The 25,309-nt window shown below is 54.1% G+C and overlaps 2 protein-coding genes across 2 annotated transcripts in view; one reads left to right on the top strand and one right to left on the bottom strand.

Moving 5' to 3' along the window:
• The first annotated feature begins 1,050 nt into the window (after positions 1-1,050).
• TSPEAR (thrombospondin type laminin G domain and EAR repeats) overlaps positions 1,051-25,309 on the top strand; it is a 209,626-nt gene continuing 185,367 nt past the window's right edge. The window contains exon 1 of the mRNA XM_037985430.2: positions 1,051-1,534. Within this exon, the coding sequence (XP_037841358.2) occupies positions 1,453-1,534 (82 nt within the window). The 5' untranslated portion in view covers positions 1,051-1,452. The remainder of the gene's footprint in view (positions 1,535-25,309) is intronic.
• Positions 9,085-9,758, bottom strand: KRTAP10-12 (keratin associated protein 10-12). Its single transcript, XM_037985435.2, is given in 2 exon segments — positions 9,085-9,128; positions 9,131-9,758. Coding segments are annotated over 2 exon segments (672 nt in total).

Below are 25,309 nucleotides of genomic sequence, written 5' to 3'. Positions count from 1 at the left end.
GTGTCTCCCCACTTTCTCTTTCTCCTACTCCCTCTAGGTCTTTCCTCACTCTCTGTCCCTCTCTTCGGCCCCTTTCTCCCCCCCTCCCTCTGTCTCTGTCTCTGTCTCTCTCAACAAGCCCTAATGACAGGGTCTGTGCTCTTGGAAAACTCATTGTATCTGAGGTCCTGGAGCTGGGGCTTCCTTCTGAAACCAGAAGGAGTGTGCATTTTGTGGGCCTGTGAACCAGGGAAAGCCGTCGGCCTCAGACCAGTTTGCCAGGGCCTCCGCACCAGACACGGAAACCCGTCACCCAGTTGCATTGGCAATTTCTGCAAGAACGCTGCATTCAGTGCTGTTTGGAGAGGGTAGGGGGGCAGGGCACTTTTGTAAAAAGAACACTCCTAGTTAATAGCTGCTCCCCTCGAGTGGCATTTCATGCCCATTGCAGTGTCGAGAGGTCAGATGCGAGGGTCCTCGGCTCTGGATGAGTGACCATGGCCGCGCCCCTTCCCCGAGGGACACTTGCCTCTGCTCCTTCTCATTAGCTGTTCCCTTTAAGGACCGACTTCCCTCCAGAGGGAAATTCCTGAAACCCAACAGTTGACAAACCCACACACCCTCGGGAGGGCTGGGCACCAGATAAAAAGCCCTCCGAGGGAGCCCAGCCCCTCCTGGGGACGGCCGCTGCTGCTGGGGGACTCAGCAGAGCCCGGGACCTGCCGCGTAGACCCCCAGCAGAGCCTGGGACCTGCCTCCAGGACCACCCCCCCCTCCACCAGCAGAGCCCAGGACCTGCCACCTGGACCCCCCAACCCCCGCAGAGCAGAGGACCTACCTCTGGGACCCCACCCCCATTCCCAGCAGAGCCCAGACCTGCCTTTAGGACTCCCTGGCAGAGCCTGGACCTGCCTCTAGGACCCTCCAGCAGACTGTGGGGACCTGCTGCCCAAACCCCCAGCCAGAGTGCACCCACCCTGCCCGCTCCCGGCCTGCCATGGTCGCCTGTGCCCCTGGTGCTAAAAGGCGGTGAGCCCAGGGAGCCTGCGCCCGAGGGAAACGGGTCTTCTAAGTTTCTCTGGCTTGTTCTCAGCTCTCCGCAGCACGACCTAGTTCTGTCTTTCCTTTTGGAAAGTGTGCTTTGCCAGCAACTAATCCCAGGCCGCGCCGAGATTGTTATCACCTGTCACCTGCACGCAGGACCCAAGCCCATCAGGGAAATGAGATAAACCAGCGGCTACAGCCCCACCTGCCAGGGCCACTTGCCTCCCCCAGGCAGCAACCAGAAGCTTCCCCACCGCGACCGCCAGGGCCACCTCTGTCCCCACCGCCCGCCCCTGGCATGTGGCCGTCGCAGTGACCCCCGGGGGCCCCACGGCCGCCCCTAGAAAGGCTGACGCAGACGTCTGAGGAGCAGCCACCTCCCTGCCGGCTGAGCCGAGCCCTGGATGGAGCTTGGCACCCAAGCCCCTCATGTCTGCCCTGCTGAGGCTGTGTTTTGTGCTGCCCCTGGTGGCCCCCAGCCACGGCACCCAGCGTTGGGAGCCCTGCACAGGTAAGGCAGGGGCACAGGGATTTGGGCAGGGGGAATTTGCAGGGGAGCTGGGAGGGGTGTCGAGTTGCAAATGCCACTTTCGAACACTGATTCAAGCCGCGGTGCCCGAGGACGCTTTGGCAGGACTGGCAGGTAGCACCCTGGGGAGACGGGCAGAGGCGGGAGGAGCACAGGTGGGAAAGATGAAAGCGCAGGGCGGGCAGTTGCAATAGAAACGCGGCTCTTTAGAACGCGCGCAGGGTGGGGACGAGCTTCAAGAGCTAACCAGCAGCCACTGGGGCCTCCACAAGTGCTTACCTGCTGGGCCTCCCGGGGGGAGGGGAGGGGAGGGGAGGGGAAAGGCTGACACCTGCTTTGGGAATGAAGAATGAAGTCGCAGCAGCCCAGCAGGCCGCTGTGCATGAGTCCTTTCCTTAGCTGCTGGAGATGCCCCCAGCCTGCACTCAGCAAAGCAAAGGGCCACACCAGCCCTGCTCCGTCCCCACATGAGCGAAAAACTGGAGACACAGGCACAGCCCCAAACACAACCATCTCCGGAGTGAAGAGCTCGGTTCTTTGGGGCATAACCTGGTCTGAGTGGAGAGCACTGGGCTGGCTCACCCGGGGGGTCCTGGCGAAGCCTGGGGGTTTCCTTCCCACCTTTTAGAAAGGCGATTTGGCTTGCTCTTAACCATGGCACACTAATACTTTTCTAGAGTTTCTACTGAGGGATTTTACTTATCAAACCAAAATTTAATAAAGTAACAGGACAACTAGACCTGGTTGCTAGAAACCAGGACAGTAAATTAGTGACTCGAGCACTCAGGCTCGGCAGCGCCTGTCCTGTCGGGGTAGGCGAGGAGATGGCTTGTGCTTCTGGTTTTGTTTGCAAATCATGCATCCTTGGTTCCCTGGAATAGATGAAGTCTACCCCAGGCACCAGGCCACAGCTCTCTGCTTGGATGGCGCTCAGATCCCAATGACATGACCAGGGCATGAGCACGATCCCCCGAGTGTGGACCGTGCTGACTCGCGTGGGTGGTGGAGGTGGGGGTCATAAATGTCTCCGCCCACGCAGGGACAGCCGACTGTGCCTCCAGGGCAGCCCTTGGGCTGTGCGGTGGGAGGCAGGCAGGTCTTCCGTGCTGGAACCATTGCTGCCTGAGTGTTGGGGACAGGACTGAAGCCCCTGCTCCCTGGGCTCCAGCACAGCTGCACCTGCCCGCAGGGACTGCCTTGGAACCGGGTGATTCTGCAAACAATACGAGAGCCAAGTCAGCTTGTCGCAGAGCAAAATCCCCTGACTTCACGCGATCTAGGGCCCAGTGCCAGCCTTTCTCCCTCTCCTGCTTGGGGACCCCGGGGCAGCTGAGCGACTCCTCAGCACACCCTGGAGTGGGGGGGGTCGGGGGCATGAGTCACAGACATGTATTTTCATGTTCCCTTTAGCTCGGGGAGCAGAATCAACCTGCATAATAATAATACAGATTATTTATAAAACCCGCCCCCTCTCCCCTGAAGCTACGTTGCAAATAGTTAAAAGATGACCCAGTTATAAATACCACGAACCAGGGAGGAAAGATAAAAGTCAAGCAAGTAATATTGAGCTAAATTTGGAACACTCCCAAGAGAATTGCATAAGGGCCAGCCAGGGTTTCAGATCGTTTTGTAGAAGTCACCTTGGTTCCATTCCGTTTTGGGAAGCACAGGCGCTTGCTGGCGCTGTAGGGTTCTGTGTGATTCCGCCTTGCGTGGGCCCCGCTGGCTGGGGCTGTGCCGTGTGCGCGTGAAGGCACCGGGCCCTGGCTGCGCCGTCTCAGCTTTCTAATCCTGCTCCCTGAGTCTGTGCCCACCGTGGACCACCGTGCCCACGGTGGTTGACCCGCAGGGTACAGGCGGTCGCAAGGCTGGGGTTTTGGGTCTGCCACGGGGCCCATGCCCCTTCTCTGGAGGAGTCGGGAGGGGAACCTGCTTTGATTTCCGGCACTCATTCCCCTCTCCTCTCTCGCTTTGCCTTGTCCGGCAGCTTTCTAATCAAGTGACTGCCAGGCTTTGGGGAAGTTGTGGGCTGGGAATTTCAGACGGCCGCGCTCCAGCCCTGTGGGCAGCAGTGGAGGACAAGCCTGTGTTTTCACACCCACCGTAGGAAGCCTCAGCGCAAAGCCTCACTGCCAAGCCTCAGTGGAAGGGCAGGGACCCTTCCGATTCTTCTAAGGAGCCTGTGGTCCGGGCTGCGTGGTGCTGCGGAGCCAGGAGAGTGGGCTGCACCCTAGGCTCAGCACCCCTCACTCAGAGCAACCCACATCACCTCCACGTGGACAGGAGGTCAAGGCAGGAGATTCCGTGGGAGCCCTCTGAGGAGCGCTGGACCCAGTAGCTGGGGTCACTGGTGGGCTATGGAGGGCTGAGCAGAGGGAGGGCTGAGAGGCTGGGAGTGGAGGAACTGCAGGATGCGAGGGCTGCCACGTCTCTTTCCGTTGCCTCTCCCTGTCCTAAGTGTCACTGCAGGAACCATCAGCGGTGGGTACCGGTCACGCAGGACCCTGCTCAGTGAGGCCTCAGCCCCTGAGCTACCCAGCTCTCCTCATCCACTCCCCTTCCCCCTACATTTGCTCAGCATCTACGCCAGGAAGGGCCATGCCCCCGCCCGGGATGTGGCAGCCACAGGCCAGGGCCCTGCCCACATGGAGCTGGTAACTTGGCCAAACTTCGGCTCTGCCTGGAGCGAGTGCTGTGAGGTCCCGTGGGCTGTGCCTGCCCTGCAGGTGTCCTGGGGGGCCTCAGGGAGCAGCATTTGGGGAGGTGACTGCAGTTTGGAAGGCTGTCAGCAGGTGGAGAGACCTGAGGGTGCGCTGAGGGAGGAGTGAGGGTGATCAGGTCTCTGGGCCTGGGGACAGGCGGGGTGCATCCCAGGAACTGGAGATGGCACTGAGGAAATGATGGTGCATTTGCATCTTAAAAGATCGCTGGGGCCTGGAGGCTGCTGACTGGAGCTCCTTTGCAATAGGAGGTTGGGGGAGGTTTTCCAGCCCAGCCCTCCTACTTCCACTGGTGCTCCCAGGAGCTCTGCCCTCAGCCTCTGTCCTCTGGACTTCAGTGCCTAAAGGAGTGTGAGTGGTGGGAGTCCTGGTCCCTAGCAAGGTCCCCAAGGCTGCTCTGGAATGCTCTGTGCCAGTGACACCTTCTCTTGGCTGCGTGTGCATGACCAAAGCCCTTCGAGTGTCCTGCAGTTAGGAAGCGTGCCCATTCCTGGCCCGCAGGTGGCCCAGTCCTCTGTCCAGGGGGCCCAGCTCCCCACTCAGAGCAGGAGCCTGCAGTACCTGCTGCTGGGGGCTGGGGGAGGGATCTGAGCTCCAGCCTGTTACCCCCAATGCATGCATGCACAGGTTTCCCCCAGCGCACACTTGCACTCCCTCTCTCTCTGGTCCTTGCTGGCTCTTTCACTCTCATATCTCTATTGCCTTGTGCTGTGTGTGGTGTGTGTGTGCGGGGGGCGGTGGGAGGGGGGGATCGGGGGCCACAGGCCAGGCAGCCAGGAAGGATGTGTGTGAGCCCCAGGGCTCCGGGACGGGGTGGGGGACCGAGGCTGAGGGACCCACTGGGAATGGACTGTCCAGTCCACTCCAGTGGGCCTCGGGCTTGTGGCATTTTTCTATCATGTTTATTTATTGCATCCATTCATGTTCTGAAATGAATGACACCCACCTATAGAGGCTTAGCCGCCTCACCCATCACCTTTGTCTCTTGGAAAACAAATATCAGCGTTAAGGACCCTCTCATTTCCTGTCCCGAGCCAGTCAGTCACTCTGGGACTCCTGAAGAACAAACTGTCAGTGGCCACGCCTTTCCTTTTATAAAATCCTAAACTATAAGGCCAGGGCGTTTCCCCCCATCCCCCACCCCCTCCGTCCCCACGGTCATCAGGAAACAAAGAATGTTTAGTTTTAGGGCTGAGCCCCATGCACTGTTGGACACTAGGGTTCTGCTCCAGACAAGTCAAGGGTCTCCAGCCTCCCTGTTTCCAGGATAAGGAGCGGCATACGCAGGGCCTCGACGGGTCTGGACTCGGTTCACAGCTGAATGCCCCTCCTCTGCCCCTCCCTGTGGCCCGCAGCTGCGGAGCCTCGGCCTCCGCCATTACCCCTCACCCTCCCGACCCTGCGTCCTCTCTCCCCTCACCCTCTCCACCCTGCGTCCTCTCCCCACCCCCAACTTCCTGGTGGAGACCTTGGTGTTGGGGTGGGGATGGGGGTGGAGCAGCAGGAGTGGCGAGTGCAGGTGCAGTCCTCCTGGGTGTCGCCCCCGTCCTAATCCCAAATCCGCCTCCAGTGAACTTCACACCCTGATCGCTTGGGCTGGGGCTAGGGGTGCTCGCCTGGTCCCACCCAACTGATAAATGGAGGCGACCCCGCAGGATTCCTTACTGTTCCCAGAACCCCCAACTGATGCGGGCACCAATTCCACTAGGAAAGCCGGGCGGGGACGGACGTGAAAGTAGATGCTTCCCTGCCCGCCTCTGTCCTTGGAGGGGTTGGGGGTGGAGGGACCCCTTCTCTCGATGGCTCACTTTTCATCCCCCCCATCAAGGTGGGACTTGGGGGTGGCTTTGGCCCTGGGTGGGGTCTGCATAGGGGACTCTGGCGAATCCAATCCCATGGGCACCTCGGGCATTGTCAGGGGCTTGGGGGCACCAAAGAGAAACAGAAGAGAAACTCGCCTCGCTTCTAGGGTGACCCAGTCGGGTTCAGCCTGGGGAGCCCCTCCCCGGCCCCTGACCCAGCAGCTGGGGAAGGATAGCAGTGGCGGGGCGACCCCTGAGTCCCGGAGCTGCTCAATCTCCCGCACCTCCACCTCGGTTGCCTCCTCTGAGAAGTGGGTGAAGCGCAGCCCAGCAAAACGACTGCGTGGGAAGCGTTCAGAGTGTGCTGCATGCGGGTCGGAGCCGGGAACTCCGGGAGGGTCATACTGCACGGCTGGGGACAGCGGTGTGTGCGCGAGCGTGTACATGGGCACATGCGCGTGGGTGTGTGAGTGTGGGTGCGCGCATGGGTGTGTGCTTGTGGGTGTGTGTGCGTGGGTCTGTGCTTGCAGGTACACACACTTGCGCCGAAGAACCCCGGACGCAGCCGCCCTTCCTTGGTTTTGCCGGTTCGTGTTTTCTGAGGTTTCTACCAGAGCCTGGTCTTGCAGCAGGGGAGGCGCTGCCAGCTCTACCCGGCCTAGGCTGCCGGTGGGCACTGGGAAGGGTCTGGGGGAACCCGCGCTGGCACCAGGCCTCGATCTGCAGCTGGGGGTTAGGGACTGAGCTTGGGGCGCCAGGGAGGGGTCACCAGTCGTTGGGGACAGGCCATCCCCGGCCATGGAGAACAGGTCAGCGTATCTGGGCGGGGCGGGCATCCAGGGCTCCTTTGTAGTTAAACTGCGCCCCCCAGGCAGCTGGGCTCCATCCAGGGTCCATGGATGGCGTGCAGGGGCCGTGACTGGGTGGGAGCTGCTGCATCTTTCTCCTGAAAACATCTCCGCAGTGATGGGTGCGGAGGCAGCGCGCGGCTGAGTGGGCAGCACCTGCCACTGTCACCCAATAAGGCTCTGCTTCTGGTCCTTGTGGTAGATTTGTGGAAATTTCCTGTGGGCCCATCCTGGAGAGACCCGTGCTCCTCTTGTTCATCCAAGCCTTAGTGGAAAGACTGTCAAGCCGCTGCCCTTTGGTTCTGAATGATCTGGGTAACCAGCTCCATCCAGGTGTGCCCCTTGGAAGTCTGGTGTGTTCTGTCTCATGTGTTGAGAAACCTGTTCTGAGAAGGCCGTGGGTTTTACCTGCCACTGGAGGCCAACAGTTCTGGCAGGTCAGGGCCACCCCCCACTGTTTGGGTTCCCTGGGGGTTGGGGGTGGACTTGGCTAGAGGGAGGCTGATGATGTCACAGACGGGGGAAAGTCTGGACTGACAGGCCACAGAAAATTTCAGGCCCCAACAGCCAGGGAAGTGGGGAACTGGCTTCTCTCACCCCGTGTTCCATGGTAGGGACCCCTGAAGAGTGGTGGTGGTGGTGTTGGGGTACCCCAGGGAAGCAGGGGGCAGGGTCCCAGCTGCCTCCCCACCCCCAGGGGCTAGGAAGATGACGGTAGGACCCAGTCCATCTGAACCTATTTACACCAACCCTGTTCTAATTGCGGGAGGGCCCTCCTCTCACTGAGGGTCTCCTCTCACTGAGGGACCTTGCAGGGAGAGTGGCACTGGAAAAGCCGGCCCAGTCGAGGGCATGTGCCCACACTCTCCAGAGGAGACAGAGGCCGGGTGATCTTAGACCTGCACTGAGGGTCCTGGGAACGTCTTGCTGGATTTCAGGGCCTCCTGGGATTGCAGCCCTGTGCACCCCTCTCAGTCCCACCCTGTTCCAGCTCCACTGCAGCTGGGGGGACTCAGGAGCTGGGCGGTGGCATTGGTGTGGTGTGGAGGGGACAGCAGGTGAGGAGGCCGCTCTGGTGGGGAGTGAGCCTGGGTGTAGGACCCTTGGGGATCCTGGAAACACTGGCCCCAAAGGAAACCCCCAAAGAGTGGCCAGCTTGGGCCCTAGATCCCATAGTGTGGGATCCCTAGGTCATGTACCCTTTGGCCTCTTTCCCTCTGACCTCTGCCACTCCTGGCTAGACCTGGGGCCACAGAAAAGGTGTTGCATTACCCTTCACAAGCACAAACAGAAGGTGTTGGCCATTTAAATAAAATGCCAGGGCTCCAGGGGAGAGGGAGGCCCCACCCCACCCCACCCAGGAGCTGGTTGACCACAGTGACACTCAGCTTCAGCTGTGCCTGCTGAGGGCCCTGCACAGAGGCCAACCTGGGCCCTGTCCCTGGGGTTCCTCAAACTCACCCGGGACAGGGAGGCATGGGGGCACCAGGCCCCTCCTGCCAAGGAGTCCTCTGGTCAGATGTGCCACCAGAGACATCACCACCTGAATCCTGGATTTGCAGCAGGGTCACTCTGGAGAGCTGCCTGGAGGTGCAGATCCAGGAGCCCTGGGCTGCAGGGATGGGAGCCTGGAACTCAGCACCACTAGAAATGCTCCCACGACGTGGCTAGGGTTGCCAAAGCCAGGGCTGTGTTTGCATAGAGGACCAGAGAAAGAATGAAACAGAACACTAGGCCGGGAGAGGAGCAAGCAGAGGCAGAGAAGGCCAGTTTATTCATTGTGCGAGGCACGTGGTGGGCAAGGGTGGCTGATGGCTTGGAGGAGAAGGGCAGGGGGGCCCAGGGACCTCCTGTGGTTGTGGGTGACTATTCTGCCAGGGAACACGTGGGGCCCCTCAATAATAGGAGAGGGCTGTCTCGTGGTCGCCTGGGCCTGGCTTGGAGGCAGTGGATGGGTAAGCCATGGTTGTGGGGTATGAGGTCAGCCAGCTTGCACACTGCGGTGTGCACCAGTGCGGTGTGCACCAGTGTGGTGTGTACCAGTGTGGTGTGTACCAGTGTGGTGTGTACTAGTGCGGCATGTACTAGTGCATGTGCTGAGAGGTCAGCAGTGGGAGAGGTTGGGGGAACCTGAGCCCTGCTCGTCCTAGGGGACGTGCCCGTCAGTAGCTGGGCTTCTGGCCTGAGCAGAGGCCTCAGCAGGCCAGGCGGAGCACACAGGGCGGCAGAGGCGGGACATGCAGGAGGCCAGGCAGCAGTGGCTGAGCTGGCAGGAGAAGGTGGGCACACAGCAGGAGGGGACGGGCATGCAGCAGGTGGGTCTGCACACAGGGCGGCAGAGGAGGGACATTGAGGAGGAGGGTCTGCAGCAGGAGGAGGTGCAGCAAGCTGGCTGGCAGCTAGACTGCTGGCAGCACAGAGAGGAAGCCCCAGAGCACACAGGCACACAGCAGATGGGCTTGCAGCAGACAAGCTTGCAGCAGATGGGCACGCAGCAGGCCTACTGGCAGGGGGAGGAGGTGCAGCAAGCCGGCTGGCAGCTAGACTGCTAGCAGCACGAGGACGTGCGGGAACTGGTGCAGCCTGATTGGCAGGGGCTGGGCTCACAGGCTGCCTGGCAGCAGGGGCTGGACACACAGCTCACTGGGGTGCAGACCAGGGTCAGGCAGGAAGCCAGAGCACAGCAGCTGGGGGTACAGCAGGGGGGCTCACAGCAGCTCTCTGGGCAGTTGTCCACCTGCCAGGAGTCAGAGCAAGAGTCACAGGGACCAGGAAGGCAGACGCGGCTGCCATAGCTCAGGTCACTGGAGAATATGGATATGGTGGACGTGGCCATGCTGGGAGTTGAGCTGGGGGAGATGGAAGAGAGTGGGTGAGGGTGTGGGGGGGAGTGGGGGAGGGAGTAGGGGAGGGGTGGGGGAGGGAGTGACAGAGGGAGTTGGGGGGAGTGAGGGGAGAAGGGGAGGAAGTGGGGCAGGGGTGGGGGAGGGAGTGGGGGGGTGGGGGGGAGTGGAGGGAGTGGGTGAGGGAGTGGGGGTAGTGGGTGAGGGAATGGGGGTAGTGGGTGAGGGAGTAGGGGGGAGAAGGTGAGGGAGTGGGGGAGTAGGTGAGGAAGTGGGGGGAGCGGGGGAGGGAGTGGAGGGAGTGGGTGAGGGAGTGGGGGTAGTGGGTGAGGGAGTTGGGGGGAGAAGGGGAGGGAGTGGGGGAGTGGGCGAGGAAGTGGGGGGGAGCAGGGGAGGGAGTGGGGGGAGTGGGTGAGGGAATGGGGGAAGTGGGGGGAAGTGGAGAGGGAAGTGGATGAGGGAGTGAGGGGAAGGGGAGGGAGTGAGGGGAAGGGGAGGGAGTGGGGGAGGGGTAAGTGAGGGAGTGGGGGGGGAGTGTAGGGGGTAGTGGGTGAGGGAGTGGGGGGAACGGGGGAGGGGGTGGGGGAGGGAGTGTGAGGCGCTTGGGGCTGGGAGCTTTTATATCCCTATGTGTTGGGTGTTGTCTTAGCAAGAGGCTTCTCAGTGTTCCTCTTTCCTTGTTGGTGTTTGGAGCCGGTTCTTGGGAACCGCTCATCAGGGCTGGTTTATTTTTCCGGAGAGGCTCCCCCCATCATAAAAGCCCTGACTGCACTGGGTCTGGGCTGGCAGGTCCTGACTGGGCCTTCTCAGTGGGTAGGGAGGATCACGCTCCGGAGTGTGAACACTTGGGTGCCAGGCTCTCATCTTGGGGGACCCAATGAGGGGGTGACTTGGACTCTGAGCTCACAGAATGGCTCATGCTTGAGCCCCGCTCTGGGGCCTGGAGCCCTTTCTGTTTGTGTTTGTCGCCAGGTCTCTGCAGGTGAAGGGAGGGTGGTGATTCCAGTGGTGACTGCGGTCCACTGTTCCTGCCTCAGGCTGCGCCCTGGATGTCTGAGTGCTGCCTGGGGTGCCAGCAGCCCACGCGATTTTTCTGCCAATTGAGACACGTGGGCTCCAGGTCGTGGGATTGTGTTTGTGGGCAGGGGACCAGGTGGGCTGGCATCCGGCTCAGCAGCAGCCGCCACACGGAGGTGTGAGTCCCTTCCAGCCATACCTGCTCACAGCGCCTGTGGTGCAGGCCCAGCAGGGGCTCAGCCAGGTGTGTGGCCGCGCTGCATGTCACAGGCTGGGGGCTCTGGAGGCCTCGTGGGCTTGGCTTTAGCCTCTGCTGCCTGCCAAGGAGGTGGTTGGCGCTGCGTCTGCATCTTCTTCTGCCACGTGCGTGAGCACAGACCCTCATGCCCAGTGCACCTTTCCTGGGGGCCAAGCCGAGGCACCTGTCCACGGGCCCTTGGACAACCCCTGGGCTGCTCATTGGTGGTCAGAAGACAGTGACTGATGCTCTACCAGAAATGAAAGTTGTGGTGTCCACTCTTGAGGAGGCAGTGGGCAGGCACCACTGCCCTCAGGCTGCCCAGGCCCTGGGCTAGCAGGACAGAGACAGCCACCTGTGGGCAGGCAGGGAGCGAGGAGACTGCACTGCAGCAGGCAGCAGGTGCCTGTGGGGCACACAGGGGCAGCTGGAACACCACAGCCACTGGAGGGTGGGAGCCCGAGGCAGGGAGGCCCTGCAAGGAGGCGAGGCAGTTAGGTCCTTGAAGACTGAGAGCACCTTCGTCTGCCAGGGGTTGAAGGGGCTAGACCTGACCCATTAGAGGGCTGGGGCTCTATTTCGCGATTGCTATTTCATTATTACTGTCGTCTCAAAGACGTTTTAAACCAGAATACCCGGAAATTGTGCAAGTTACGTCGATCATACAATGCTTCACATACATTTGCAGAGTTTCTCGTGGCAGCTCTAATAAATCATCACTAACTTGATGGTTTAAAAAGCAGAAATGTATTCTATTATTCTGGAGGCCAGATGCCTGGGAGCAGTGTTACTGAGAGAGAGCGAGGAGTCCGCAGAGCTGCGCTCCCCGCCAGAGGCTCAGGGAGGCCCCTTTGTTCCTCTTCCAGCTTTTGCTCAGTGGGGTGGATGGTGGCCTCTGCCCACATCACTTCAGTCTCCGCCCCTGTGCTCACACGGACACCGCCTCTCCCCGGTGAAGTTTCTCTGCCTCCCTTTCATAGGAACATGTGTGACGGCACTAGGGTCTCCCTGGCTAAGGCAGGATCATCTCATATCTCAGGGCTCTGAACTTGTCTCAGAGATAGAAGACAGAGAACACGGATCTCGCAGAAGGGCAACAGGGCAGAAGACGCTGGAGGCTGGAAGGACAGGGCAGGGATGATAGGGAGAGACTTGTTGAAGGACACGGAATTGCAGCTGGTCAGGAGGGGCACGTTCTAGTATTCTATAGCAGGGGGTCCCAACCCTGGTACCGGGGACCACTACGGCTATGGCCTGTTGGGAATTGGGCTGCACAGCCGGAGGGGAGTGGCAGGTGAGTGAGCATTACCGCCTGAGCTCCGCCTCCTGCCAGATCGGTGACAGCACTGGATTCTCAGAGGAGCATGAACCCTGCTGCGAACTGTGCGTATGAAGGGTCTATGTCGCTCCTTATGAGAATCTAATGTCTGATGATCTGCCACTGTCTCCCCTCACCCCCTGATGGGACCGTCTAGTTGCAGGAAAACAAGTTCAGGCTCCCACTGATTCCACATGGTGGTGAGTTGTATAATTATTTCATTATATATTACAATGTGATAATGGAAATAAAGGGCACAATAAATGTAATGTGCTTGAATCATCCCCAAACCATCCCCTCCCCTGTCTGTGGAAAAGTCGTCTTCCGCAAAACTGGTCCCTGGTGCCATAAAGGTTGGGGACTGCTCTTCTAGATAGCACTGTAGGATGACTGTAAATCAGCAAGAATATATGGTTTCACGTCGCTGGAAGGAAGGTATCGAATGTTCCCCACAGAAACAGTCCGTGTTTGAGGTGATGGGAGCTCTGGGCCCCCTGACCTGACCACTCCACGCTGTCCCTATGGAAGCATCACTGGAACTGCATGGATATGTACAACGATGATGTGTCCATTTAAAAAATGTTCAAGGATCTTAATCAGCAACCTGTAGTCAATCTGCAAAGTGCTTTTTCTCACTATAAGGGCAGATTCACAGCTTCTAGGGATGAGGCTGGGGACATTGTCTGGGGGAGCGTCATTTCACCACCACACCTTCTTTCCCGGTGTTCTGTTGGTTTCTGCCTCTGTCCACCTCTCACCCCTCACTTGACTTGTGTGACCTTGGAAGATCACCCTGTGGGCTGCGGTCTCCTCTTCTGCAAGACGGGCCATGGTCCACCCACCCCACAGGGCCACGTGAGGATTATGTGGTTCAAAACAGGTCACGAAGCCTTCCTGAAGGTCAGCCACTGTTTTTATTGGCCATGAGGCAGTATCGAGCTGAACAGTGATGCCTGAATTTCCTCTCAAGCCTGGAAAGCCTGGGATGCCCTGAGGTGGAAGGTTTCACTGCTGTAGGTGGGTTTGACCGGACACTGCTGCCGGGCTGAGGCTTCAGGGCCCCCGGGAGTTCCTTAACCATGAAGTTCCCACTGCCCAGCCCCAAGGCAGGTTCAAACCACTGACTTCATGGATATGGTGAAGTTCTAACAAAATAGAAAGCCTCACGCGGCACCCCCGGGGCTTCCAGGCCCTGCTCACCGTGTGCTGTTTGGTTGGGAAGGCGGGGCTCTGGGAAGTCCCTGCTCCCTCCGCCCTTCTCGTGTGGACGTGGACTGGCCTCCTCTCTCTGGTCCTTCAACACGGAGGGACTGCAGGGATGGGCTGAGGGACTGCACGGGGGGCGGCAGAGGAGGGGCCCCAGCAAGCACAGCAGAATGGCTCTCCCTGCCAAACACACGTGGCACCCAGCACGGCCCCCAGCCTTTCAGCCGCCGGCCCTTTGCTTCCCGCTCTCTAGCCATCTGTCATGGTGGTGGAACCCTGGACTGAAAGGCACAGCATCTTCTAAAGTCACCAACTTCTTCCTATCTTTCTCCAAAATCAACATCTTCTCCTGGACAAAGAACATGCTTTCTTCCAAAAACAAATTCTGTAGAGGAATCTCTGTTGTCATGGGGCACTCTCAAAGCATGGGCGTCTCCCAGGATGCTCTCACCTGTGGACATGGCTGTTGACAGCCCTGCTGACCCAGAGCTGTTGAGCAAATCAGGGGCCAAAGTCACCCTAAGCTAAAGAAATGGTGGTGGGGAGAGGCAGGGCAGACCCTGAAGATATCTGGCAGCTCAGTGAAGATGGCAGGGTAGGGGACGGGGTGGAGTCCAGCTGCCCCAGCCGGTCAGGGGAGAGGGTAGTTTGGAGGAAGATGCTAGCTCAGCTTCACATGTGCCCAGGTGCAGCTTCCCTTCCGTCTTGGGGCACATCTGGAGGCCACCATAAGCGTGGCTGGGAGCCCAGGGGAGGCACTTGGACGGAGGCCTGGAGGTTGGGGGCAGGGAGAGAACACACATAGAGGAAAGTCAGAGGAATGGGCGCAGGAGCTGAGACAGACGCAGCCCGCAAGCCCGGAGAGACGGCGTTACAGGGCCAGGTGCAGCAGGGGTCAGCCGGCAGAGTGAGGGACAGAGGGACAGCGACCTCAGCACCGCAGTTCTTGGCCAGATGCGGGAAGAGGGAAGGGAAGAATGCTGTGTTGGAGGAGCTGGGAGTGAGATGGGGTCGCCAGGAGCCGCTTCCTCTGGGAGGTGCAAGGCAGCACTGCGTCAGAGGCTGCAATCAGGAGGGAGGGGCCTTCGGCTGCATCCTTTTGCTTTCCTCATTTTTTTTTTTGAGACAGGGTCTCACTCTCACCCAGGCTAGAGTGCAGTGGCTCAATCATAGCTCACTGCAGCCTTGATATCCCAGGCTCAAGTGATCCTCCCACCTCAGCCTCCTGAGTAGCTGGGACAAGAGGTTCATGCCACCATGCCCAGCTATTTATTTTTTTTATTTTAATTAATTAATTAATTTTTTGAGACAGGGTCTCACTCTGTCGCCCAGGCTGGAGTGCAGTGGTACAATCTCGGCTCACTGCAGCCTCCGCCTCCCGGCTCAAGTGATTCTTATGCCTCAGCCTCCCGGGTAGCTGGGACCACAGGCGCGTGCCATGATGCCCTGCTAATTCTTGTATTTTTAGAGACAAGGTCTCACTATGTTGGCCAGGCTGGTCTCGAACTCCTGGGCTCAAGTGATCTTCCCACTTCAGTCTCCCAAAGTGCTGGGACTACAGGCCTGAGCCACATGCCTGGCCTTTTTATTTTTAACGGAGACAAGGTTTCACTCAGTTGCCCAGGCTGGAGCTTTATCTATTTTCTGTTATAAAAGGCTTCAGGATATTCATGATCTGGGCAGCAGGCTTCAGACGTGGGAGTTGTAGGGGCAGTAGAAGGAAGCTGGGCTGCTTCTGGAGCTGGAGAGGCGGGAGAGGCTTGGGCAGCTGAGCCTGGGCACTTGTCCCCGGGACTCTGAATCTCCCTGTGAGGACTGAGGGGCTGGGCTGCAGGTGGAGCAAACCGTCCTCTCTGTCTGGGGCCTGGACTCTGTATCCAGTAAGCCCCCACTCGGCAGGGAGTGGCAACTCCACGGGGAAATGCAGGACGGTGGGGGCAGCTGTGCCTGCGAGTGACTCCGCTGCCACCTCTGACACTCGCCCATCAGGGCCCTAAGAGATGGACTTGCCTGCTGGGATGGGGTGGGGATGGCTGCTCCGTTGACCCTCCCTGGGACTGGTACATTCCTGTGGGGACGGCACCAGTGCCAGACTAATGCATGTTGGGGCCTGGAGAAGGGCTGAGGCTGGGCATGAGGGCCCCAGGAGGCTGCACCTGTGTCCTGGCCTCTTGTTGGGCTGGCCAGCAGTTCAACCAGAAATGACCCAAAGAAGAGAGCAAAGCGAGGCCAGACCATGTGGAGGGCGTTTATTAGGACTTCTGAGCATGGTCCTAGAATGGCAGACGAGGCACAGCAGCTTCCAAGGAGGCGAGACCACAGGGCCCTGGAATGTGGGAAGTGGTCCAGAAGAGCAGGGGCAGTGGGTGGAGGCAAGTTCACCTGGAGCTTAGCAGGAGCCCCCAGGGCTTAGGGGAGGAGAGGCTGTGCACGCATATCCAAGGAAGAAACACATCAGAGCAGCTAAGGGACCAGTAGTAGGAGAGGTGGGGACTCACAGTGGTCCCGGGGGACATGCCTGGCAGCAACTGGACTTCTGGCCTGAGCAGAGGGAGGGAGGGAGTGTCTGGGTGCTGGATGGGAAGGAGTAAATGAATGTCTGGGTACGGGATGGGAAGGAGTGAGTGAGTGAGTGAGTATCTGGGTGCTGGATGGGAAGGAGGGAGGGAGGGAGTGTCTGGGTACTGGATGGGAAGGAGTGAGTGAGTGAGTGAGTATCTGGGTGCTGGATGGGAAGGAGGGAGGGAAGGAGTGTCTGGGTACTGGATGGGAAGGAGTGAGTGAGTGAGTGAGTATCTGGGTGCTGGATGGGAAGGAGGGAAGGAGGGAGTGTCTGGGTACTGGATGGGAAGGAGGGAGTGAGTGAGTGAGTATCTGGGTGCTGGATGGGAAGGAGGGAGGGAGGGAGTGTCTGGGTACTGGATGGGAAGGAGGGAGTGAGTGAGTGAGTATCTGGGTGCTGGATGGGAAGGAGGGAGGGAGGGAGTGTCTGGGTGCTGGATGGGAAGGAGGGAGGGAGTGAGTGAGTATCTGGGTGCTGGATGGGAAGGAGGGAGGGAGGGAGTGTCTGGGTGCTGGATGGGAAGGAGGGAGGGAGGGAGTGAGTATCTGGGTGGGAAGTGAGTGCTGGACGGGAAGGAGAGAGGGAAGTCAACAAGCTGCAGCCTTGTGTGCGTTCTTTTCATTATAGGCAAGCAATAATTGTTGTATATTATTACTTTATCAATACATGTGTGCCAAAACTGCATATTCTTCCATTTGACTGCCTTTAAAAATGTTTTCTCATGATAAAATATATATAACGTAAAAAAGTCATTTTAACTATTTTTATCTTTTAAACATTGTGGTAAAATATGCATAGCATAAAATTTACCATTTTAACCATTTTTAAGTGAACAATTCTGTGGGTTAAGTACATTCACAGTGCTGTGCAACCACCACCACCATTCACCTCCAGGACTGTTTCTTCTTGCTGAACTGAAACTCTGTCCCCATTAAACACTCACTCCCCATTTCCTTCTCCCCACTGTCACTGGTCACTTCTATTCTACCTTCTGTTTCTGTGAAGTTGCCTGTTCTAGATATTTCATGTAAGAGAAATCAAACAATATTTGTGTTTTTTTGACTGACTTATTTCACTTGGCACAACGTTTCCAATGTTTATCTGTGTTGTAGTATGTGTCAGGATTTCTTTCATTTTTATGGATAATTAATATTCCTTCATATGGATATACCACGTGTTTCTTTTCATGTGGAAATCTAGTTTTCCCAGCACCATTTGGGGAAGAGATGATTCCTTCTCCATTGAATGGTCTTGGCACTCTTGTTGAAAATTGGTTGACCATGAATGAATAGCTTTATTTCTGGACTCTTAGATTCCCTTGCTCTTTGTGTCTATCCTTATGCTACTACTGCACTGTTTTGATTAATGTAGCTTTGCAGTAGGTTTTAAAATTGGGAAGTGTGAATCCATTCATCCATTCATCTGTTGGTAGATACTTGGGTTATTCATACCTTTTGGCTATTATGAATAATGCTGCAAAGAGTGTTGACATACAAGGATCTATTTGAGCCTCTCTCTTTTTATTTATTTACTCATTTTTAGTTCTTTTGGGTACTCCTTATTTCCTGAGCCATGTGGTAATTCTATGTTTAACTTTTGAGGAACCGTCAAAATGTTTCCATAGTGGTTGCATTATTCTACATTCCCACTGGTAACGTATGAGGGTTCCAGTTTCTCCACATCTTTGTTAACACTTGTTATTTTCCTTTTTTTAAAAAAGAATTACAGCCATTCTGGTAGGTGTGAAGTAGCATCTCATTGTGGTTTTGATTTCCATTTTCCTAATGAGTAATACTGTTGAGCATCTTTTCATGTACTTATTGGCCATTTGCATACCTTCACTGGAGAAGTGTCTAGTCAGTCCTTTGCCTATTTTTTAGTTGGGTTGTCTTTTTGTTGTTGAGTCACAGTCAGATGTATGATTTGCAAATATTTTCTTTCATTCTGTAGATTGTCTTTTCACTTTCTTGACAGTGTTCTCTGATTCAAAAAAGTTTCAAATTTCGGTGAAGTTCAATTTATTTTTTCTTTTGTTGCTGGTGCTTCTTGTGTAATATCTAAGAACCCAGTGCCAAATCCAAGGTCATAAAGCATTTCTCCCATCTTTTCTTCTAAGATTTTGATGGTCTCAGCTACTATATTTAGGGCATTGATCCATTTTGAGTTAATTTTTGTATATGATATTAGGTAAGGGCCCAACTTCATTCTTTCCTATCTGGAAATCTAGTTTTCCTAGCACCATTTATTGAAGAGATTATTCTTTTCTCATTGAATTATCTTGACACTGTTGTTGAAAATCGATTGACCATAAATGTGTGAGTTTATTTCTGAACTTTGAGTTCTATTCTATTGGTCTATATGTCTATTCTTAGGCCAGTACCACACTGTTTTGATTACTGTAGCTTTGTGGTAAGTTTTGAAATTAGGAAGTGTGAATCCTCCAACTTTGTCCCTCTTTTTCAAGATTGTTTTGGCTATTCTGAGCTCCTATAATCTGTATATGCTTGAAGATCAGCTTTTTCATTTCTGGAAAAAAAAAAAGACTTGGAATTTTTATAAGGACTGCATTGAATCTGTAGATTTCTTTGGGTAGTAATGCCATTTTAACAACATGAAGTCTTCTAATCCATGAACATGGATATCTTTCCATTTATTTAGATCTTCTTTAATTCTTTCAGCAATGTTTTATAGTTATTGTACGGGTCTCTTATCTCCTTGGTGTTATTTGTTACTAGGTATTTTATTCTTTAGGATGCCATTGAAATGGAATTGTTTTTCTTCATTTCCTTTTCAGATTGTTCATTGCTGGTGTATAGAAACATGTAGGATTTTTGTATATTGATCTTGTACCCTGAAACTTTGGTGAATTCTTTAATAAAGCTCTAGTAGCTATCTTGTGGATTCTTTGGGATTTTCTATAGACAAAATCATGTCACCTGTGAATAGAAATAATTTTACTTCTTCCTTTCCAATTTCGATGACATTTATTTATTTATTTTTCTTGTTTAATAGCTCTGGCTAGAACTTCCAGTACAATGTTGAATATTGGTGGTGAAAAGGGACATCCTGTCTTGTTCCTAATCTTAGGGGGAAAGCTTTCAGTCTTTCACTGTCGAGCATGTTGCAAGCTGTGGGTTTTTCATAAATGCTGTTTAGTATGTTGAGGAAATTCCCTTAGATTCCTAGTTTTCTGAGTGTTTTAAAATCATGAAATGGTATTGGACTTTGTCAAAGCCTTTTCTTTGTTAATTGAGATCATGTGTTTTTTTTTCCACTTCATTCTGTTCGTGTGGTATACTACATTGATTATTTTTAATCTGGAACTATCTTTGCATTCCTGGGATAAATCCAACTTGGTCATGGTATATAATCCTTTTAATATGCTGTTGGAATCACTTTGCTAGTATTTTGTTGAGAATTTTTGCATCTGTATTTAAAACGCATGTTCGTCTGTGATTTTCTTTTCTTTTGATGTCTTATGTGGGTTTGGTATCAGCATAATGTTGGCTTCATAGGTGAGTTAGAAAGTGGTCTTTCTATTTTTTTCTTTCACAAATTGAGGAAGTTTTTGTTAAATTTTAAAAAAATGTGTGGTGATATTCACCAGTAAAGCTGTTGTTGGGTGGAGTGTCCTATACATGTCTTTTGTGAGTAACTGGTTTATAGTGGGTTCAGTTCTCTATTTCCTATTGACCTTCTGACTAGATGTTCTGTTCATTATTGAAAATGAAATATTAAAGTCTCCAACTATTGTAGAACTGTCTATTTCTCACTTGAATTCTGTCAATGTTTGCTTCATGTATGTTGGGGACTCTTTGTATGGTGCATATATGTTTCTAATTCACATACCTTTGATGAGTTGAGTCTTTTATCCATACATAATGTCCTCATGCATTTTTGCAGTTAGCGCAATATGGAAAAATAGGTCCTTGATGTTCTGTCTCTCAGTTTTTAGGGTCTTAGTGTACAGATGGGGACATAAGGATTCTTGAAAAAATAAGCTTATTATAGAGAAAGTCAGATGTAAGTAATGGCTGATACATGGTACGGTGTTAACAGTTTTACTTGAGAGACATAGGGGTGAGTGCCATTGTTTGCTGTCAGCTCTGTTCCCTGGCACCTAATGAGGCACATGCTAATTCCATAATCTCTTGAAGCTTGGAGAGAGAGAGGGACTCAAAGCAACAACGTTGTAAAATCATGTTCTTAAGAGACATCTCAGATGCTACCTAGGTAAGGGGGTGAGCGGGGGAGAGAGAGAGAAGTGGGGAGAGAGGAGAGAAGGGGAGAGGAGGCGAGGGGAGATGAAGGGAAGGGAGGGGAGGAGGACAAACTGGCAGGTGTCAGGATTCTCCATCCCACTTTAAATTAGAGAAGCTGTGTTTTAATCTGTTTGACAGACTTGACATCTAAGTCAAATATTGAAAAAATATTTCCACTACTTTAAAATATTTTGAAAAGAGCCTGGCATGGTGGTACATACCTGTAGGCCCAGCTCCTTGAGAGGCTGAGGTGGAAGGATCGCTTGAGCCCAGAAGCTTGATGCTAGACTGGCAACATGGCAAGACCACCCATCTCTATAAACAGACAGACAAACAAAAATGTAGAAAGGCAAATGACCACACACCCAGAGGATAAAATACATGCTACTGAGTCTTAGAAAAACACATATGCTTACTTAATAGTTTTATGGTTAATAATTAGATGTCATGTGTATTGCTTATCTTAAGAACTGTTTATCTTCTGCTTAACCTGTTTCTTTAGAGCATGCTCATCTTTGGAAATGTGGGCTGAATGTTGACCTTCTGGACATTGTGAGTGTTGTTCTGTGAGTCTATAGCATTCGGTGTTGCTGATGAGACGTCTGATGCTAATCTGATTTTTATTGCTTGTGGGTGACTTTGTTTGTTTGATTTTCTGGAAGCTCATGAGAACCACTTGTTATCTTTAATGTTATATAATTTCAACAGGTTGTATCTAGGATTTTTCCATTCATTTTCTTGGCATCACTTGGTTCTTTTCGGCCGGAAGACTGTGTCTTTAACCTTGGAAAATGCTCCTCTTTAGGGGTTTATGTGCATCCTCTCATCAATCTCACTGTCCTGCTTTTTGGGACTCCCACACATCAGGGATTGCATTCACTAGATCAGTCATTTATGGTAATTTTTCCTCATATTTTTTATCTCTTTGATGTTTTGTTCCAAATCGGAGAGATTTCTCAACCTCATGGTGATGGTTAATACTGAGTGTCAACTTGATTGGACTGAAGGATACAAAGCATTGATCCTGGGTGTGTCTGTGAGGGTGTTGCCAAAGGAGATTAACATTTGAGTCAGTGGACTGGGGAAGGCAGACTCATCCTTAATGGGGTGGGCACCATCTAATCAGCTGCCAGCGAATATAAAGCAGACAGAAAAAAACGTGAAAAGGCAAGACTGGCCTAGCCTCCTAGCCTCCATCTTTCTGCTATGCTTGGTGCTTCCTGCCCTCGAACGTTGGACTCCAAGTTCTTCAGTTTTGGGACTCGGACTGGATCTCTGCTCCTCAGCTTGCAGACGGCCTGTGGTGGGACCTTGTGATCCTGTTAGTTAATACTTAGTAACCCACCCCCATATATATATATATGTGTGTGTGTGTGTGTGTGTGTGTATATATATATATATTGCTTGTGGGTGACTTTGTTTGTTTGTTTGTTTGATTTTCTGGAAGCTCATGGGAACCACTTGTTATCTTTGATGTTATATAATTTCAACAGGACATATCTAGGATTTTTCCATTCATTTTATTCATATATATTCACACACACACACACACACACACACACACACACACATATATATATTCTATTAGTTCTGTCCCTCTAAGGGAACCCTAATGCAATCACCTTTAAGCCTCTCTGTTTAATTTTAGATATGAATGAGATGTTTAATATCTATGACATTTTGGGGATCATTGTTCTAATTGTTCATTTTCAAAGCATCTTGTTCTTGTTTGATAGACGTAACATCTTCCTGAATGTCTGCGTGTATTTAGGATTTTTTAAGTTCCTTAAACCATTGGTTTCCCCTGGGTGCCGTGACATGTTAGTTTATCTTGGTCTTGCTTTTGGTGCTGTCGGCTTCTCTCCTGGTTGGGGTGAGGGGTGGTTCCGGCTCCCCTCCTGGCTGGAGAGAGGGGTGGTCCCGGCTTCCCTCCTGGCTGGGATGAGGGTGGTCCCGGCTTCCCTCCCGGCTCAGGGGAGGGGTGGTCCCGGCTTCCCTCCTGGCTGGGGCGAGGGTGGTCCCGGGCTGCCTGGGCTCCTTTCCTGCTGTATATGTGGTCTGTTTGCTGCTGGAGGAGCCCCGACTTAAGTGGGGAGGTTGGCCTGGTGCTCTATGCTTGGGGCGCAGGTCCATCCATTGCCAGCATCACTTTGGAGTAAAAGCGATGGAAGCCCAAGGCCAGCATGAGAGAATTGTGCCTGGTGACCCTCAGGGCCTTGGGGGGCCTGGCCAGAGGGTGCCGTGCTCACACCTTTAGTTTCCCTCTCCACTGCAGCCCTCCCCACTCTCCTTCTGCTGGGCTCACTGGGAAGCAGAGCTGCATGGGGCTCCCGAGCAGGTGGGTCCCACCTCTGCCCTGGCCAGCGGTCCACACACCGCTCTCTTTCCTTTTCATTGCTGGAGTCCCTCATCCTTGGTAAACTCACTTCCCTTCCCCTGTGGTGGTCTCGAGAAGGTGGAAATGGGAATGGTGGGCTGGGTCTGCCATCCCGCCCTGGGGCAACCATGCTGTTTGAGTGCTGGCTTCCTCATGACTGTCCTGCTGCTTCTGGGACATTTGGTTGACCCGCAATCTACCGTTATTCTCCTTGAATGCTGGGTACCCCAATTCTCTGAGTGTACCGCACTTCCCTCTGATCGTAGCCCAGTTCTCCAAAGCAGAGATCCCGTGTGTGTCTTCTACTTTTTATGAAAACATTTACTATTTTCATCTTCTTAACTACTTTTTAAAAACTATCTTTATTTTCATTTTGTTATGAAAAACGGAAACATACAGAAAAGTTGTAAAAATTAAACAGTGGGCATCCACGCGCCTGGCCCTGGATCTGCACCTGGCACGGCACTCACTCTGCTTGATCGGATACTCACCCCCGAGCTGGCCTCTGTCCGTACATCTTATTTCACACGCACTGCAGAAGGTGCAGCAACCGTGCACTTCACTCACACACTTCAGCAACGTGCTATTAACTCGAGTTCAGCATTTGTTTTGTGTGTGAAATGAGACAAACCTCAAGGGTATCATTTGATGAAGTTTGCCAATCCATCAGCACAGGTCACCCAGGCCCCTCAAGGCCCAGGGGATGGTGGGCTTCTCAGACCCCACCAGGACCCTGGACTCGACTATCCTCTCCGGAACTCTTCTGCCTTCCCCAGTCAATTTCACCCAATCCCCCAGAGATGGCCGCTGCTGAGAATTTTTAAAAGCATAAACGGGTTCTGCTTGTTTTAGAACTCATTTAGATGGAGTCATACAGCAAGTCCTCCTGTGCCAGCCTCTCCCACCCCGCGGGTGTTTCTGCGACGCGTTCCTGTTGCCATCGTGCGTAAGAATGCCGCCCTCAGTGCTGGTGTGGATTGCACTGTACTGCTGCGTCAGGCTGTTTGTCCATCCACCGGCTGACGGACACATGGGCCATTCCGGTTTTGTCTGGCATGACACAGTGGGAGAAGTGTGCCTGCCGTTCAGAGCCCTCAGCACCCAGAAGCTGAGTAATCACCAGGAGCCAAGTATGTCACTGGGAGCCCTGACTTTTAGGGGACTCTTCTTCCTGTTGAGCTGAAATCTGCTTCCCTGTCACGCTGGCTCAGTGGCCCCAATCCAGCCTTTGGGGAAATGCGTGCTGGGGAAAAGCCCTTCTGACACCCGAAGTCAGTTCCCCAGGCTCAGCGTCCTCCTTCCCGCAGTCCTTTGTCCTGAGGCTTGGTTTCCAGGCTCCAAAAGAGCCCTGGGTGAGAGTCCTCATCTGAAACCCCTGGGAAGGAAACACCCACTTTGGACTCAGCAGCTTCAGCCACAGCTTTTCCCAGAGCGGCTTCCTGACATCCCAGGGTCAAGCTCCACCTCTGAGCAGTGACCCAGGACAGGACCCCGCGCTGACATCATCTTGGTCAGGAAGGCAAAGGACAGTGAGAAACAGTTTCAGGGAAATGTTTAAAAAGACCCAGTGTTGAGGAGCAGAGAGACGTCTTTTTGATAGGGAACTAAGCCTTCCTGGACAAGAACGTTCAGGGGAAATTCCAGCCACGACGGGCGATGGATTCGTCACTGGGGACTGAGAAGTGCAGGGGGATTGTGATAAGAGGACAAAGGGAAAGGCTTTTGGTAAATAATAGCAGAGAGCTGATTATCAGGATAGTCCGCCAGCAGCAGGCCGGTGTGGCAGGTCACAGGTCTGCAGGCCAGGGAAGGGGCAGGAGGGCCGGCAGCACCTGGAGGACCGGCAGGAGGGCGGGCACACACAAGCCTGATCTGAGCGTGTGGCAGGCCAGCTGGCAGGAAGTGGGCGCCTCACACAGGGGCCGGCACAGCAGAGCTGCGTGGTGGGGGCAGGGGTGGTGGTGGCCAGGTGGCAGCAGGAGGTCCCACAGCCCTGGGTGGGCAGCAGGTGGTGGGGACGCAGCATGGAGCCAGGGCAGGCCACGGTTGTCCGGGCAGCAAGCCCCCTGGTGTCTTCTCCTCCTCTGCCCTCTCCTGTTGATCTTTCTGGGTTTTCTTGTTGAGGTTACTCAGTTCAGGAAACTCTGAGCTGGGGGCTCCCGCAACTCAGCAGACAATGTGTTTCCTGGAAACAGAGCCAGGGGTAGCTGGTGAAGGGCTGTCATTGAGGCCAGGGGCCCGCCTCATGGATGTTCAAAGTCCCCCTGTTGTAAGTGCCATCTGGAATTCACACAAGCACAGTCACACTCACTGCACCAGGGGCCCCGTTTTGTCTGAGAAGCTCAGTCATCATCAGGGTCTTCCCGAGTAACGAGAGCCAAGCTACTGAGCTCCATGTTGTGGAATGATAATGATGATTACTGGGGGAACAATAATGCACAGAGGTCTAGCGCTGTGCCAGGCTGTGTTGGCATCTTACGGGGTTATCTCATTCATCTTTGCCAGCATTCGGGGTGGCCGATACCCCACTTTACAGATCATGCAAGTCCTAGATCATTTGCAT

Source organism: Chlorocebus sabaeus, chromosome 2, assembly GCF_047675955.1.
Source record: "Chlorocebus sabaeus isolate Y175 chromosome 2, mChlSab1.0.hap1, whole genome shotgun sequence".
NCBI classification, from domain to species: domain Eukaryota; kingdom Metazoa; phylum Chordata; class Mammalia; order Primates; family Cercopithecidae; genus Chlorocebus; species Chlorocebus sabaeus.
Note: the sequence above shows the minus strand (reverse complement) of the source record. Positions and strands in the feature narration are given on the sequence as shown.